The sequence below is a fragment of the Ranitomeya variabilis genome, chromosome 1 (genome assembly GCF_051348905.1).
Source record: "Ranitomeya variabilis isolate aRanVar5 chromosome 1, aRanVar5.hap1, whole genome shotgun sequence".
Lineage (NCBI taxonomy): Eukaryota > Metazoa > Chordata > Amphibia > Anura > Dendrobatidae > Ranitomeya > Ranitomeya variabilis.
In genome coordinates, this window is record NC_135232.1 from 51,081,661 (window position 1) to 51,100,436 (window position 18,776).

Sequence of the window (18,776 nt, forward strand, 5' to 3'; positions counted from 1 at the left end):
TATGGACCAAAATCTCTGAGGAATGCTTCCAGCACCTTGTTGAATCTATGCCACGAAGAATTGAAGCAGTTCTGAAGGCAAAAGGGGTCCAACCCGTTACTAGCATGGTGTACCTAATAAAGTGGCCGGTGAGTGTATATTTATTTATATATATATATATATATATATATATATATATATATATATATATATATATTTTGTACATTTATTTTGTGTGTATATATTTATATAGAGATTAAAAAAAAGAGCAGTACTCCAGTATTTTCAAAAATACAAAAGGGACTTTAATAGCCCTGCTGGCGTGGCGACGTTTCGACTACAATGATCCTTTCTCAAGGCTACACACAAAATAAATGTACATTATATATATATATATATATATATATATATATATATATATATTTTTATTATTTTTTTTTTATTTATTTTTTTTTTCCACAAAAATCCAGCATGAAGCCTACTAAAATTATTTTCGACCCTTCTGTACTTGGCAGGAAAAACGACAAGAGCAAAATCAGATTTCTTTTTCTCAAGACTTTTTTTTTGTACAATTTTTAATTTGTATCTGGAATTTTCTTGGATTGTTAAACCATAAGTTCACTTGGAAAAAAAAAAAATTTCATGTGTCAGAAGTTTTGATCAGAAAGATTTCAAGGGCTGAGACCTCCACCAATTACAAAACAAAGCGGCAGGAGAGGCATTCAATTTAATTCTTCCGCACCTTCGTTTCAGCGATCGGAGGGTGGGGTCTCACCCCGCTGAGCAAAACTTCTAATATGCTAAACTTTTTTTTTTCTTTAAATGCAAAACTTTACCTATAGCATCCTAATAAGTGTGTGGGGGCACTGAGTGGGGTCACTGTGCTAACCAGTCTTTGGGGCTGGAGATGCGCGTCCTCCTCAGGGGATGCACATGATCCTGCCGGATATACGGCCTGGAGAGGATATCCCGCAGCTTCTGCTGGTAGGACTTCTCGGCTTGTAATCCGGCTTCGTATTCCCGCCGTTCCTCATCTTTTTCAGCCCCCCGCTGCAGCTGTTGATACGCCACCTGAGACAGAAGATGCTGCTGATACTGTTTGGCGGTCTTCAGTTGCCTGTAGAGAAAGTCACAAAGTTCATCCGTTTTTCTCGTACGTATAAAAAATATCAGAAAAAAACAAATCAGCCCAGAGGATGTCTCTCTTCTTTTCCTTTTTTCATACGGACATAGATCCGCAAAAAAAAAAAAAAAACAGAAAGATATCGTAATGGATCCATAAAATGAAATGTGTTTTCCCACTGCTTGTATCTTGGGGTAAAAATAATTTTTGCAATTGGGTTTCATTAAAAAAAATGCACTGCTTGCCTTCAATAGCCTATGTTTTGCTCTACTTCTGGCTGCAGAATGAGGTAACTGAGAATCTGTCAGTGAGACTCTTATCACAGATGCAAGAGTTATAAACGGATGGATCCTCAGGTAACTCGTTCAGTAGCCAGCAATGTGTAGGAAAAGAAAAGAGCCTGTAAATGCCAAACATTTTGAATAAAAACCACCTCTTATTCATTCCCGTCGGGACTATTGTAACTCTCTACTAATCGGCCTCCCTCTTACCAAACTCTCCCCGCTCCAATCTGTGCTGAATGCTGCTGCAGCCAGGATCATATTCCTCACCAACCGTTACACCGATGCCTCTACCCTGTGCCAGTCATTACACTGGTTACCCATCCACTCCAGAAACCAGTACAAAACTACTACCCTCATCCACAAAGCACTCCATGGCTCAGCACCACCCTACATCTCCTCTCTGGTCTCAGTCTACCACCCTACCCGTGCCCTCCATCTGCTAGTGACCTAAGATTAACATCCTCAATAATCCAAACCTCCCACTCCCGTCTCCAAGACTTCTCATGGGCTGCACCAATTCTTTGGAATGCACTACCCAGGATAATCAGATCAATCCCTAATACCCACAGTTTTAAGTATGCCCTAAAAACGCATTTCGTCAGACTGACCTACCACCTCACCTCACTTATCTAACTATCCCTGTGTTGCCCATTCAAAATGTTCTTCATAACCAGGTTCCTTGTATCATGTCTCACATGCTTTATATTTAATAGCCCTCTGTGACTGTACTTTGTCACATTGTGATTGGTAAACGGTTCATGCAGCATTATCTGAACAGCCAATTTCCTACACTATGGCTGGTCCGAACAACGAAAGCAATTGTTACCATCCACCTCTCGTGTCTCCCCTTTTCCTCATAGTTTGTAAGCTTGCGAGCAGGGCCCTCACTCCTCTTGATATCTGTTTTGATCTGTGTTCATTGTTTTGCTGTAATGTCTATTGTCTGTACAAGTCCCCTCTATAATGTAAAGTGCTGTGGAATATGTTGGCGCTATATAAATAAAATTATTATTATTAGAATACATGCAAGTAACAAAAATTATTGCCAAAAGTGACCATATCCTTTAAATGTTATTCTTTAAATTATTATCCTATGGGTAGCTGCAGTACCTGGCACATCCACCAATGTAGGTGTGGCGCTGTGCATGGGTGAACAGTAGAATTAATGAAAATTATTTGCAGGACTCTTGTCTAGCAGACATGTCGATAGTCCGTATCTGCTGGACAACCTTCTCCCTCCTGCCGAAATTCCCGCTTCTACTTCTGACCATTAGGCCAGGCGCAATGCGTCGCGCAGCAACAATGACATTGCACCAGACTTTTTCATCAGAAGAGGTGCCAGTGATGCTGGTAGGTAGGAGAAAGTCCACAGCAGCCACGGACTACTGACATGACCGCTGGACCAGGGTCAGTGAAGAGGACACGACACCTACAATCAGCCGATTGCCAGACGTAGGATGCCCAGATGCAGTATAAAGCATGGGGAAGAAGAGTGGCAGCCTCAAGAAATGGACCCGTCACAAAATCACCAGTGGTGGGAACATATTTCACTGTAACATGCCTGACCTGCCATTTCTTTCCAATTCGAGCTGTTTGTGTTCTGCAATCGCATTTTCCAGAAGTTGTTTATCGTGCGCCAGTTCTTCCTGTTCCTCGGCATTTCTCTCCACTAGAAAAAACAGAAGCGTAGAATAATAGCTCAGTGTACCGCGGGGTTTCATAACTTCCCAACAACAACGGTTCTGTCCCCGGAAGCACAAAGCCGCAGTCAGTTGGTATCCAAATAAAACAGCAGGCGAGGTAGACGTCCTCCGATGTCCCCACCGCAGTGAGACCGCCGCCTGGGTCACATCGGTGGCTACAGGGAGGCCGTGGCGACATTTGGGTGGCACGTGGTTGGTAGTGAATTTTGCAGATGATTTAAAGGGATTTTTTTTGCATCCTCCTACGGGGCGGCAAAAGCAACTCAAAAGACAGGACACAAAGTTCTTCCCCAGCGCAGGCTTAAAGGGGCCGTCCATGGCAGTGGTCTCGCATGTAGCTCTATAGTAAGGCCGAAGTCACACTAGCGATTTTGTTCCAGCAAAGTTTGATGAGTGTCATTCGAGTGTCATGCGCTTTTCATGAGAGTACAATCCGATTTTTAGCACCTAGCATCCGATTTACATGCAATTGCAATGTGAATTTAACATTAGCTTTTACATAGAGCAATTCTGTGTCATTTACATATAATTTTCAAAGGAAATATTCTTCAAAACATAGATAGATAGATAGATAGATAGATAGATAGATAGATGAAAAGCCAGCAATTCAGCAGCCACGTACAGTAAAATCACAGCAGGAGCCGACAGGATAGAAGAGATGGATTACATACAGTAAATACATATATACTGTGTTCCAAATTATTATGCACATAGAGTTTAGGAGTGATAAGGTTGGAATTTTTTTGTTTGTCATTTAAACTCATTGATGGTGATGTGTGTCAGGGCTCTTTATATCACTGAAAGCAATTGCAGATACCTGTGCAAATTAGTTTGGCAGTTGTGTGCAAATAAAGAGAACATAGCATAAGCAGGAATTAAAATTAAAACATAACTTTTAATGTATAACCAAATAAAGGAATATATTAAATAAACTGTCACCCAAAAAGTGTATCGATAAAAAAGTACTACTGGGTATACCCTGTCAGGGGACGTGCCATAAAAAATTTAGTACTTATACAAGATTTTATTGCAGACGCTGGCAGTGGTCCAGTGTCCTATCACTCAATCCAAGGTACCTGATTAAATGGTGATAATGCCTATAGGGGAAGCATTTATCAAGTGCCAATACAGATAAACAGAACAGGACCTGGAAATAGGGAGAGTGCAGGGCATGTTATACCTTAGGGGTAGATGTGGACTGTCCTTGTGAGGGCAGGAGCTCGGGGATTGAGACTTATTGATAGCCCCCCAGGGACTGACAGGGAATTGTCTCCTGATGTTGTGGCTTGAAGAATCTCTCCACCTAAGCGAATTGGGGCTCCACCTTACCTATCCTCAGCAATTGGTGAGATTGTTCCAATATTACTTTTGTGTACATGTCTTTTCCAATTGATCTTACCCCTCCCTTTGCTTTGTGATAACTGCTAATATTAATGCAACCAAGGCTATCTGTTTATTTGTATTGGCACTTGATAAATGCTTCTTCTACAGGCATTATCACCATTTAATCAGGTACCTTGGATTGAGTGATAGGACACTGGACCACTGCCAGCGTCTGCAATAAAATCTTGTATAAGTACTAAATTTTTTATGGCACGTCCCCTGACAGGGTATACCCAGTAGTACCCAGTACTTTTTTATCGATACACTTTTTGGGTGACAGTTTATTTAATATATTCCTTTATTTGGTTATACATTAAAAGTTATGTTTTAATTTTAATTCCTGCTTATGCTATGTTCTCAAGATTTTGGTAGGATCATGTGATACATTCAAACTATTATATATTGCTGTTTTTGTGTCCAAATAAAGGCAAGACTACTTAAGAAGGCTGTTCCACATTATTAAGCAGCCTACATTTTTTGCCAAAATGGGAAAGAAAAAGGATGTGTCGGCTGCTGCGAAGCAACAAATTGTGGAGTATTTAGGTTAAGGCATGACTACAATCAACATTGCCAAGACACTTCATCGTGATCATCGCACAATCAAGAAGTATGTAGCTGATTCCCAGCACACACGTGTGCGTGCTGATAAGGAAAAATTGAGGACTCTTTCCAACAGGCAATTGCGTAAGGTTAAAAGAGCAGCTGCAAAAATGCCTGGTCATAGCAGCAGACAAGTTTTTGAAGCTGCTGGTGCCTCCAACGTCCCCAGAACAACAAGATGCAGGGTCCTTCAGAGGTTTGCAGCTGTGCGTAAGCCATCCTGTCGACCACCTCTATCCACTGCACACAAGCAGAAATGGCTCCAGTGGGCCAAACAATACATGAAGACTGACTTCCAAACTGTTTTGTTCACCGATGAGTGCCGTGCAACGCTCAATGGTCCAGATGGATGGAGTGGAGGATGGCTGGTTGAGGGACACCCCATGAAAACACGGCTAAGGTGCCAACAAGGAGGAGGTGGAGTAATGTTTTGGGCTGGAATCATGGGGAGAGAGATTGTCGGCCCCTTTATGATCCCTGAAGGGGTAAAGATGAACTCCATAATCTATGTGGAGTTTCTAAAACAACACTTCCTGCCATGGTTCAAGAGGAAGAACCGTGCTTTCCGCAGCAACATCATTTTCATGCATGATAATGCACCGTCTCATGCTGCAAAAAACACATCTGCATCTCTGGCTGCTATGGGCATAAAAGAGGACGAACTTATGGTGTGGCCACCATCTTCCCCTGACCTCAACCCCATTGAGAACCTCTGGAGCATCATCAAAAGGAGTGTCTATGATGGCGGCAGGCAGTTCACATCTAAGCAACAGCTCTGGGAGGGTCTTCTGTCCACATGCAAAACAATTGAGGCAGAAACCATCCAAAAACTGACAAATTCAATGGACGAGAGAGTTCAGAAGCTTCTTTCCAACAAGGGGTCCTATGTGCAAATGTAACATCACCTAGAATAAAGTTTTCACTGGAAAACTGTTTGATTTCATTTTGTAATAAGCTGATAATGCTTAGAACTTCACAATTGACCATTTTTTTGTTCAAAATAAAAAAAAAAGGTTGAAAACTCTGCTGTGCATAATAATTTGGAACATGAATTTTGAGTGTTTATTTTTTTTAAAAAGATTCTGTTTTCATAGGCAGTTTGTTCCAAAACATTGCGATTATACTAGAATAGTAGATGACTGGAAAATAACAATGACTGCAATTCAGATAGGAAATTTAGAGAAAATAGGAGGAAATATTATTTGCATAATAATTTGGAACACAGTGTAGAATAGGTAGATATACAGATGTCAGTGATATATACAATTAGTACAGTGTGTGTGTGCAAATTACCGGACATGTAATTAATTACTATAAGATTATTTTTCTGAAAAAAATGGTGTGGGCTCCCATGTAATTTTCTTAACCAGCAGAGGGAAAGCCGACCGATGTTTATAATTTGGGAAGGGGGTAATACCTATGGAGCTTCCCAGTCTATTAATACCAGCTCACAGCTGTATACTTAGCCTTTACTGGCTATTAAAATGGGGGAACGTCCCCCAAAAATGACGTCGGGTCCCCCTATAATAACCAGCAAAGGCTAGGCAGACTGCTGAAGTCTGTGATTGTCTGTCAATTACAAGCTTCAGCAGATCTGTTAATATCCTCCGCTGGATACATAGGAGCGATGGAAAGTATGCCTAAAATAAGTGCTCGATTAACCCCTTCAGTACAGGAAGTTCAATATCTCCCACTTACTATAATGGTACATGCAAGACCACTAGTCCGCCATGTGCGGCCCCAGTAATGCTCTACACTAGATATCCCTTACACTTCTCTTTAATCTGCTGCCTCCTTGTGTCCATCACGTCTTTCAGCAAGCGTTTCCTGGCCTCCTTCTCCAGTCTTAGCTGTTCTGCCCGCTTAGCCCAGGATTTCTCCAGCTCGGCCTCAATCAGTTGATCCATTTCCTTTTCCTGTCTCTTCTCTTCCTCCAGCTGCTGTGCCAGGTACTGCCGGTACGTCTGCTGCTCTCTCTGAAGATCCATCTACAGCAAACATCAAGATTCACGTTAAATGAGCAGCCCGTTAGTCCAGCACTTTATTCTCTGCTCAGCCCAATAATCCGTATTTCACATTTTCTTTATTTCTCTTCAAGCTAATTTGTTAAATGGTTCAAATCTGACTTCCTGCGGCCACCACTAGGGGGAGCTGAGTAGCTTACTGCGTATGGATTTCCGCTTTTCACCTTTTTTCAATTCCTCTGAATGGTGTCAGGGAATAGAAAAAACTAATGCTTTACATTAAGAGGCTGAAAACTTGCCCTCAGCTGGTCCTATTCACATATCTGGAGATTTGTTACAATGTAAAAGTGTAAGCAATCCTCTGTGAGCTAAACACAGATGCAGCTCCGCATGTCTGGACCTCAGGCCTGAAGAGTTTTCCCATCTTGTAAAGTGGCGGTGTATTGTCAGACCACCTCTTATACAGTAGTAGCGACATGCCATCACTTTATAAGATAGGAATACCCTTTCTATACACTGATACACTGTAACAAACTCGGGCTGTGAGCAGGACTTGGTCAGCTGTTGTATTTCCAGTGCTTGAAAATGGTAAATTAGGAACAAAGTTAATAAACGATCCTTACTGCCCAAAATCTTGGGGGCCATTTACCTTGCGCAGGCGTTTCTCCTCCGTATCATCGTTAGAGCCCTGCATAATCTGCTCCATGATCTTCATGTCCTGCGCCAGCTCCTCCTGCTCTTCTTGGGCCAGGCGCTTCATCTTGAGGCGGACGGAGCGATCCAGCATATTCCTGACCTGCGACTGTTTCCGCTGCTTCTCCCGCAGAGCGCGCTCGTCCTCCAGCTTCATCAGTTTCCTCTCCTCCACCTGCGGGCGATATAACGGTATTATCATTACTGGTTTCCAGCAGTACCGGACCCGGCGGAGGACGTCGTTACCAGTAGGTGAGCCTCCTCTTCTTTCAGCCTCTTCTCCTCCATCCTCTGATCCTCGGCCGCGGCCCTCTGGACTTGCAGGACATCCAACATTTCTCGGTTCAGCTCTGTCTGTCGCTGGGTCTTCTTCTCCTCGTGTTCTACCTTGGCCAATCGATCCTTCTCCCAGAGCTCGGCGAAGAGGATGTCCTCCTCCTTTCTCTGCCGCTCCAGCTCCTCCTTCAGTGCCAGCTGTGCCATCCTCTCCGTGCAAACCTCGTCCTGGTGCATCTTCGACTTCAGAGCTCGCAATTCCTCGCACTGCTCCCTGAAAACCAATAATAAACAGCGGCTTTTATTCCATAACTCTACTTTTTTTTTTGTCAAAAAGTTACAACTTTTTAAAAAAGGCACAAAAATTGCATCAAAATAACGTGAATGCATAAAATCACTCCAGAGAGGAGGGGTGCGACTGGAGCATATTTACGCCATATTTTGTGACTTTTTATAAATTCATGGATGAGTTAAAAATATCTGGAAGCATCAAACCTACAACGGTGAACATAATAAAAACAAATCTAAGATAGATTTCATAAAAAAGTGCAAATTTAAAAAAAATAAAGAATTAGGTGCTAATTAAAAATGCGCAAAAAACATCAAAAACTAGACCAAAAAAAAAGTGCAAATAAAATAATGAATCGGCCCCACGTGTTACAAGATGCCAAGTGTTTCCACTCATGCAATGGATGTGGTTCAATGGTGTGGATGAAAAAATTGAGGATTTTCCCTTAAAAAGTATTTGGCCGAACCCGGTGATGTTGATGGGTTTGGCCGGCGTGTTAATGGGTATAGGGGCACCGGCCGACTGATGGATGGGAAAGATGTTGATCTCACACGTCCGATTTCGGACTGTCAATCACTTTGTTCTCCCCGATCGCCGGCAGAGATGTCTGTTGGTAGCTTTCTCATAGAGAGCGCTGAGCTTTTGTCTTCAACCTGTTTTGCGACTTTTCAGCACAAAAAAAAGTTGCGTGTTCAGCGGGAAAGTTGCAAAATTGTCTTCAAAGATATTGCAGCACATGAAATGGCTACGGGGGGGGAAACTGGAGTACATTTGTGACAAAATATGGGACTTTTCAAAAGGCTGAAAACATCTGGAAACCCTAAGGTCTGCCCACAATGCCGAACTGAAAAATAGAAATAAAACAAACAACAAAAAAAACGAAAGCATAAAAAGTGACTTGGAAAAAGGTGCAAATTAAAAGTTATGGAGGAAACAAAAAAAGATGAAAAATACCAAAAGACAAGTGTAAATGCTACAATGAATAGGGTTCTTTGACTTTTATTCCCTGCTGATATATCTCTGCTTGCTGTCAGTGAAAAAACACAGCCATCGTGGTTATCTGCACAGGAAAAAGGCAGGCAACAAAAATGTTCCTATTCTCGTCCAGGAAGCAGAGCTCCTGAAAAGCATCAGGGACTGCAGAGCAAACATAGACCAGGAATAAATCAGCTTTATTTCCTTAAGGCTGTGGGTGGTGAGGTACCTGAACTGCTGGTTGCGTTTCTCCGCCACTATCGCCAGCCGTTCCTTCTCTCTCTTCTCTCTCAGACTCTTGGCCCGCTCTCGCATCTTAGCTTGTCTCTCCAGCGTCGTCTCCTCCATCGACTCCATCTCCTTAATGTGCCCCAGCTCCTCCGTCTCCAATAACGCCTTCAGTCTGATAGGGTTAAGAAAACATCGGTCAATTCACAGCGTAACATACAAATATAACAACCAGACAATGGTGCAAACTTGCTGGAACTTTTTTAATTAAATAATTAATTCATTAATTTAGTTAAATTAAAAAAAAAATTGTTTGCGTCGCCATTTTAGAAGACCCAATTTTACTTTTCCTGGGCTGGAGCCGCTTGTGGGCTTCTTGGAGATGATGTTTTTATTCGTACCATTGTGGGACACATGTAACGCTTTCATTGTTTTTTTTGTTTTATTTTTTATTTCTATTGTGAGAGTCAAAAAACGTCAATTGAGGCACTGATGGGAGTACAAAGATGGCGCTGACGAGGGTCTTCACTTGGCCCCCAGTATCCCATCGGCACAGGGATCCAGATCATTCAATGGACGCTAGCTTCTAGAAGTTTTCTGGTTTCAGAAAAGCCCTGCTTTAAAAAAACAAACAGTTGCCTATTTTGGAGGCATCGGGAACTCCACACAACAAATATCTCCGACATACCGTGCATCGCCGTACGATGTTTTTGTTTTTTTGCGGGACGAGTTGTAGTTTTGAATGATCACTTTATTATATAATGTACTGAAAAACGGGGAAAAAACTACAAGTGCAGAAAAATGATGAAAAAACAAATGTCTTCATTTTTTGGGTTCAGTGTTCATTGCGCAGTAAAAATGACCCGGTAACAAGATTCTCCAGGCCAGTACAGGTAGAGCGACACCAAACTTGTATATTTATTTCTATATATATTTTAGCGGTCAAATACAATTATGAACTTTGTTAAACAATGTGGTTTGTGAAGTTAATTTTTGAGAGTCGTAACTTTTTGTTTTGTCAACAGAAGTGAATGAGGGCTTGGTTTTGTTCTATGCGCGCCCAGATGCCGGTTTAATTGATACCATTTTTTACACGTTATGATCGTTTTTTATCGCTTGCTTTTTTTATGTGGAGTGCAGCGACCGAACGATGCAATTCTGACATTCCATTTTTCTCCTCAACATTTAGCGTACGGTTTAAATAATTTTATATTTTCATAAATCAAATTTTTACCTATGTGGCGATACCAAATATATTTCTTTCTTTTAGTTTTTTACTTTTTAAATGGGAAAAAGGTGAATTAAACTTTTGTACTTTTTTTTTTTATATTTTTACGTTATTTATTTATCTTATTAAGGGACTTGATCCGGGAATCACCTGATTTTTTGCACTACTGTACTGCAGTAAGTAGATAAATTGCCGTCCTTTTATGACGTCCGGCTGTTGGGCTGGACTTCATGAGCGGCTCAACATGGCCATCAGCAAGACAGCGGTGGGTGACCGACAATTTATCCATATTTAATGCCGCTGTCAGCCATTGACTGCGGTATTTAAATGGTTTCCAGCAGCAATCAGAGGTGGCTCCGTCCGCTGCTGTTACAGGCACATGCCAGCCATGTGATATTCAACATGGCAGAATAAAGCATGATGAGGTATGTCAGCCCCGCAGACCACTTTAGTTATGGATACCTTCTATTTTTCACCGGTCAGTGTGAATTCAGCCTCCCTGTGGTTTACAAGGTGCTACTTTGACATTTTAATAGACGGGTCTGACATTATTATGGGGGTCTGAGACTGACACTGCTATGCGTTTGCTGAGAATGAGTTTATACATCCCCATTTTTTATAATGCAAACTTCCGTGCAAATCGGTCCAAGCACAAACTGGCCGCGGCTCTCCCAACCTCTATGAAGCTGTGACGCTTGGGGCAAAAAGGCCGAGGCCAGTTCTGGCTTGGACCGATTTGCACGGACGTCTGTTAAGCCCTGATCCGGCTGTGCCCACCTGTCTCTCCGCTCCTCTATCTGCATGCGGTAGTCCTCCATGGTCTCATAGACTTTCCTCTGGACCCGGTTGTGCAGGATCTTGTGGCCTGTCGTCCTCTCCCATTTGTTCTTCATGCCCTCGAAGTCTATGTCTTTGGTGAAGGCCACCATCTGCTCCCGGAGATCGTCCTGACGTCTCCTCTCCAGGATAATGTAGTCGTGAGGTCGGCTGGAAGGAAACTTGGCTCTCTGTATAGAGTAGAATAGTTTTTGCTGAGACTAATTACACCATAATCTTTCTTAAAGGGGTTGTCCAGTGTAAACAAGTCATCACCTATCCACAGGATAAGTGATAAATTACTGATTGCCGGGGGTCCGATTGCTGGAATCTGCACCAATCGGCAAAACTGGGGAATTTTTAACCCCGTCAATGTGGGGAGTCTAATGTATGTGGGGACATCATAATGTGTGGAGGGGCAATGTGGGGGTGTCTAATGTATGTTGGGGGCACTGGGGACATCATAATGTGTGGAGGGGCAATGTGGGGGTGTCTAATGTATGTTGGGGGCACTGGGGACATCATAATGTGTGGAGGGGCAATGTGGGGGTGTCTAATGTATGTTGGGGGCACTGGGGACATCATAATGTGTGTGGAGGGGCAATGTGGGGGTGTCTAATGTATGTTGGTGGCACTGGGGACATCATAAGGTGTGTGGAGGGGCAATGTGGGGGAGTCTAATGTATGTGGGGGCACTGGGGACATGATAATGTGTGGAGGGGCAATGTGGGGGAGTCTAATGTATGTGGGGGCACTGGGGACATGATAATGTGTGGAGGGGCAATGTGGGGGAGTCTAATGTATGTGGGGGCACTGGGGACATGATAATGTGTGGAGCGGCAATGTGGGGGGAGTCTAATGTATGTGGTGGCACTGGGGACATCATAATGTGTGGATGGGCAATGTGGGGGAGCCTAATGTATGTGGGGGGCACTGGGGACATGATAATGTGTGGAGGGGCAATGTGGGAGAGTCTAATGTATGTGGGGGGCACTGGGGACATGATAATGTGTGGAGGGGCAATGTGGGAGAGTCTAATGTATGTGGGGGGCACTGGGGACATGATAATGTGTGGAGGGGCAATGTGGGGGAGTCTAATGTATGTGGGGGCACTGGGGACATCATAATGTGTGGAGCGGCAATGTGGGGGGAGTCTAATGTATGTGGGGGGCACTGGGGACATGATAATGTGTGGAGCGGCAATGTGGGGGGAGTCTAATGTATGTGGGGGCACTGGGGACATCATAATGTGTGGAGGGGCAATGTGGGAGAGTCTAATGTATGTGGGGGGCACTGGGGACATGATAATGTGTGGAGCGGCAATGTGGGGGGAGTCTAATGTATGTGGGGGCACTGGGGACATCATAATGTGTGGAGCGGCAATGTGGGGGGAGTCTAATGTATGTGGTGGCACTGGGGACATGATAATGTGTGGAGGGGCAATGTGGGGGAATCTATTGTATGTGGGGAGCACTAGGGACATGATAATGTGTGGAGGGGCAATGTGGGGGAGCCTAATGTATGTGGGGGGCACTGGGGACATGATAATGTGTGGAGGGGCAATGTGGGGGAGTCTAATGTATGTGGGGGGCACTGGGGACATGATAATGTGTGGAGGGGCAATGTGGGAGAGTCTAATGTATGTGGGGGGCACTGGGGACATGATAATGTGTGGAGGGGCAATGTGGGGAGTCTAATGTATGTGGGGGGCACTGGGGACATGATAATGTGTGGAGGGGCAATGTGGGGGAATCTAATGTATGCGGGGAGCACTGGGGACATGATAATGTGTGGAGGGGCAATGTGGGAGAGTCTAATGTATGTGGGGGGCACTGGGGACATGATAATGTGTGGAGGGGCAATGTGGGGAGTCTAATGTATGTGGGGGGCACTGGGGACATGATAATGTGTGGAGGGGCAATGTGGGGGAGTCTAATGTATGTGGGGGCACTGGGGACATCAATGTGTGTGGGAGCAATGTGGGGGAGTCTAATGTATGTGGGGGGCACTGGAGACATGATAATTTGTGTGGGGGCACTGGGGACATCATAATTTGTGTGGGGGCACTGGGGACATCATAATGTATGTGGGGGCACTGGGGACATCATAATGTGTGAGGGGGCACTGGGGACATCATAATGTGTGTGGAGAGGCAATGTGGGGGAGTCTAATGTATGTAGTGGGCACTGGGGACATCATAATGTATGTGAGGGCACAGGGGCATCATAATGTGTGTGGAGGGGCAATGTGGGGGAGTCTAATGTATGTGGGGGCACTGGGGCATCATAATGTGTGTGGAGGGGCAATGTGGGGGAGTCTAATGTATGTGGGGGGCACTGGGGACATCAATGTGTGTGGGAGCAATGTGGGGGAGTTTAATGTATGTGGGGGCACTGGGGACATCATAATGTGTGGAGGGGCAATGTGGGGGAGTCTAGTGTATGTGGGGACATCATAATGTGTGGAGGGGCAATGTGGGGGAGCCTAATGTATGTGGGGGGCACTGGGGACATGATAATGTGTGGAGGGGCAATGTGGGAGAGTCTAATGTATGTGGGGGGCACTGGGGACATGATAATGTGTGGAGGGGCAATGTGGGAGAGCCTAATGTATGTGGGGGGCACTGGGGACATGATAATGTGTGGAGGGGCAATGTGGGGGAATCTAATGTATGTGGGGAGCACTGGGGACATGATAATGTGTGGAGGGGCAATGTGGGGGAGTCTAATGTATGTGGGGGCACTGGGGACATCAATGTGTGTGGGAGCAATGTGGGGGAGTCTAATGTATGTGGGGGGCACTGGGCACATGATAATTTGTGTGGGGGCACTGGGGCATCATAATGTGTGTGGAGGGGCAATGTGGGGGAGTCTAATGTATGTGGGGGGCACTGGGGACATCAATGTGTGTGGGAGCAATGTGGGGGAGTTTAATGTACGTGGGGGCACTGGGGACATCAATGTGTGTGGAGGGGCAATATGAGGGAGTCTAATCAATGTGGGGGGCACTGAGGACATCATACTGTGTGGGGGCGTTATACTGTGTGGGGTCACTGAAAGCATCATAGTGTTTGGAGAGTAGTGTGTGGGTGGGAAGCGTACTGTGTGGGGAAATCGTGTCTGGGTGGGCACTGGAGGATTAATAATAAAATAAAATATTAAAAAAAAGATTATTAATAATAGATGAGGGGTACTTGGACTCGGAGCATCATAATGTATGAGGGGACACTGTGTGAGGCATCTAATATGGGTAAGGGGGCCACAGTGAGGACACCATACTGTGTGGGGGCTTATAAATGTGTGGCAGACTGCAGACATCATAATGTGTGGGGGTACTGTACTGTGTGGGGGGCACTGAGACAATTATAATGTCTGGGGGGCAGTAAGAGAGCATTGTACTGTGTGGGGGGCATGTAAATATGTGGGGAGCACTTGGGACCTCATATTTGTGTGTCACCATACTGTGTGGGGGGCATCATCACACAGAACCTGAATAGCACCGCCATAAGGAGCCCACAATACACCGCCATACACGTAACATCACCTCCGCCAGTGACCATGCTGGGGGTTCCCCTTATCGGACCCTGTACTGGTAACTTACCACAGCCACGTTGTGGGGGGCCGGGCCGGTCACCTCCCGGCAGCGGGGTCTGCTCCTCAGCAACATGGCGGCTCCCTGTCTGCGGAAACAATGAGGAGATGGCAGACATCACCTGGAAATAACCCCGACTACTGTCTGGGGAGAGAGGAGGCCGACACCCGAGGGGAGATGCACCAAAACTGGAGGACACGGTAATGTGGGGGTGAGAAGGACGCCATCTTAGGCCCCAATTCCATCATTGCAATACATTAGTCACTAGTGCTGTTATTTTTCCATCAAATATATCATAATAATTCTACTAATTAGCTCCTGTTTCCTGTAGAACTACAAACACCAGCATGTGCAAACAGTCGGAAACCATGCTGGGGGTTGTAGTTCCAGGCCCTGGTTCACACTACAGTGGTCCTCACGATTATTACCGTCACTACCGGGGGAAGCTCCGATCTTCTCAGTCCATCCGAGCCCGGGACTCAGCGCTCGGTTACCGGGCAACGCAGACTCCGGAACTGATGTCTCCCGTATCTTAGCAACCAATTGTAAACATGTGCAGCGGCGGCGGCTGTACCGCTGATGTACCGGCAGAGGGCGCCCGTGTAGCGCGGCGTTATACACAGCAAGTTACGACTCCCAGCATGCCCCGAACCCCGCTGCATGATGGGAGTTGTAGTTTTGCAATAGTGGACAACTGGAGGCTAAAGACCGAGGAAAAGACCCTGAACTCTGAGGTTACCCTCATTCCCCCCATTGCAGTGATCTGATGACTTTTTCCATCACATTTTGACAAACTAGAAATAAGGAATTTAACTAATTGTCGTTCTCTTAACTCTCCCCATGGCAGCATTAGTGTGTGCTAAATATTCCTTGGAACTATGATTCTTTAAATCACCAAAAAAAAAAAATATATATATATATATATATATATATACACACTCACCGGCCACTTTATTAGGTACACCATGCTAGTAACGGGTTGGACCCCCTTTTGCCTTCAGAACTGCCTCAATTCTTCGTGGCATAGATTCAACAAGGTGCTGGAAGCATTCCTCAGAGATTTTGGTCCATATTGACATGATGGCATCACACAGTTGCCGCAGATTTGTCGGCTGCACATCCCAAAGATGCTCCATACAAGGCAGGATGGATCCATGCTTTCATGTTGTTTACGCCAAATTCTGACCCTACCATCTGAATGTCGCAGCAGAAATCGAGACTCATCAGACCAAGCAACGTTTTTCCAATCTTCTACTGTCCAATTTCGATGAGCTTGTACAAATTGTAGCCTCAGTTTCCTGTTCTTAGCTGAAAGGAGTGGTACCCGGTGTGGTCTTCTGCTGCTGTAGCCCATCTGCCTCAAAGTTCGACGCACTGTGCGTTCAGAGATGCTCTTAGGCCTACCTTGGTTGTAACGGGTGGCGATTTGAGTCACTGTTGCCTTTCTATCAGCTCGAACCAGTCTGCCCATTCTCCTCTGACCTCTGGCATCAACAAGGCATTTCCGCCCACAGAACTGCCGCTCACTGGATTTTTTTTCTTTTTCGGACCATTCTCTGTAAACCCTAGAGATGGTTGTGCGTGAAAATCCCAGTAGATCAGCAGTTTCTGAAATACTCAGACCAGCCCTTCTGGCACCAACAACCATGCCACGTTCAAAGGCACTCAAATCACCTTTCTTCCCCATACTGATGCTCGGTTTGAACTGCAGGAGATTGTCTTGACCATGTCTACATGCCTAAATGCACTGAGTTGCCGCCATGTGATTAGCTGATTAGAAATTAAGTGTTAACAAGAAGTTGGACAGGTGTACCTAATAAAGTGGCCGGTGAGTGTATATATATCTAATATATAAAGCTGAATGTGTGTGTGTGTGTGTGTGTGTATGTGTGTGTGTCCGGGATTGGCATCTGAACCGTCGCAGCTACAGGCACAAAATTTTGCACAGTCACACGTCTGGACCCCGAGAGCGTCAAAGCTATGTTGTGAGGTGAAATTTTAACCCCGCGCTTTCCAATTCACCAAACAATTTTGCCCCTATTTACATAATGGGGAAAAAATGAAAGGAAAAGTGTTGGAGGCAAATTAACAGCTGCCAGATGTTAACAAGGGGGACTTAAAGAATGACAGCGATGGCGCCAAAGAGTATATACTGTACAGTTGCTAAGGTGGGGCCCGACATGGGATAATCACCACACCACCACGGGGATATGAACACACACACAAAATGCGCCACACACTACCACGTGCTCGAACACATATACCACCCTCAGCGCACATTTCACCACACACACACCAACCTCGCCACATAAAAGTCGAAACACAAAAGTCGCCTCTCAAAACTCGCCACGCGCAAAACTCTCCACATGCAAAACTCGCCACACGTGCAAAACTCCCCTCATGGAAAACTCGCCACACGGAAAACTTGCACACGCAGAAAAATTGCCACATGCACAAAAGTTGCAACACATGCAAAAGTTGCCTCACACAAAACTTGCACATACTCAAAAGGCAACACACATAAAACTCGCCACGCGCAAAACTCGCCATGCGCAAATCTTGCTGCACACAACTTGCTACACTAACCTCTCACATGCAACTCGACACACAAAAAGTTGCTACACGCATGTCGCCACACAAAACTCATCTCACAAAAGTCGCTACATGCATGTCGCCACACGCAACTCAACACACACAACATGACACACGAAAGTCGCCCTAAAACACACACAAGTCTGGTATTATCCTTCAAAAATAAAAATCTGATTAATAAGCTGACAAACTACAAGAGCAACAAATGTACCATATAGGAATCCGGCAGCTGTCAGTCACATGACCAGTCTATTATGTGTATGTGTGAGCTAATATATACTGCCAGGGGGTGGGCTTACTGTTGGCTGGGGATTTATCAGGCTGCCAATTTAGCTTACAAATACTGAGGTAAAAATACTGACCAAATAACGTGTGAACGAGGTCTAATACAGGAGGAGATGACATACAGGTATATACTATATACAGGAGGAGATGACACACAGGTATATACTATTTACAGGGGAGATGACACACAGGTATATACTATATACAGGAGGAGATGACACACAGATATATACTATATACAGGAGGAGATGACACACAGGTATATACTAAATTACAGGGGAGATGACACAGGTATATACTATATACAGGAGGAGATGACACACAGATATATACTATATACAGAAGAGATGACACACAGGTATATACTATATACAGGAGGAGATGACATACAGGTACATACTACATACAGCAGGAGATGACATACAGGTATATACTATATACAGGAGGAGATGACACACAGGTATATACTATATACAGGAGCAGATTACCTACAGGTATATAGTATATACAGGAGGAGATGACATACAGGTATATGCTATGTATAGGAGGAGATGACATACAGGTATATACTATATACAGGAGGAGATGACACACAGATATATATTATATATAGATGAGATGACACACAGGTATATACTATATACAGGAGGAGATTACATACAGGTATATACTATATATAGGAGGAGATGACATACAGGTATATACTATATACAGGGGACATGACACACAGCAGGTATATACTATATACAGGGGAGATGACATACAGG

At 44.6% G+C, this 18,776-nt stretch overlaps 1 protein-coding gene across 2 annotated transcripts; it reads right to left on the minus strand.

Annotated features, from left to right (window-relative positions):
* Positions 1 to 516: 516 nt before the first annotated feature.
* CFAP53 (cilia and flagella associated protein 53) lies at positions 517 to 15,696 on the minus strand. Of its 2 annotated transcripts, none has more exons than XM_077283538.1 (9): positions 15,561 to 15,696; positions 15,142 to 15,220; positions 11,503 to 11,732; positions 9,499 to 9,672; positions 7,976 to 8,279; positions 7,686 to 7,904; positions 6,844 to 7,060; positions 2,953 to 3,055; positions 517 to 1,096 (listed from the first exon to the last, which is right to left on the minus strand). In XM_077283538.1, the coding sequence occupies exons 2-9, from the start codon at positions 15,205 to 15,207 to the stop codon at positions 856 to 858; spliced, it is 1,554 nt and encodes a 517-aa protein (XP_077139653.1). In that variant the 5' UTR covers positions 15,208 to 15,220; positions 15,561 to 15,696; the 3' UTR covers positions 517 to 855. The 2 variants fall into 2 exon arrangements, with proteins under 2 accessions (XP_077139653.1, XP_077139662.1); XM_077283547.1 differs by having other exon boundaries at positions 529 to 1,096; positions 15,142 to 15,216; positions 15,561 to 15,623.
* Positions 15,697 to 18,776: the final 3,080 nt, after the last annotated feature.

Excerpts from the sequence above, each read along its gene's own strand:
- CFAP53 (XM_077283538.1), bottom strand. The coding sequence starts at position 15,207 with ATGTTGCTGAGGAGCAGACCCCGCTGCCGGGAGGTGACCGGCCCGGCC. Across the intron at positions 7,061-7,685 it reads AGGAGAAACGCCTGCGCAAG|ATGGATCTTCAGAGAGAGCA; the intron begins GTAAATGGCCCC and ends TGTTTGCTGTAG. Across the intron at positions 3,056-6,843 it reads GCAGCAGATTAAAGAGAAGT|TGGAGAGAAATGCCGAGGAA; the intron begins GTAAGGGATATC and ends TGTTTTTTCTAG.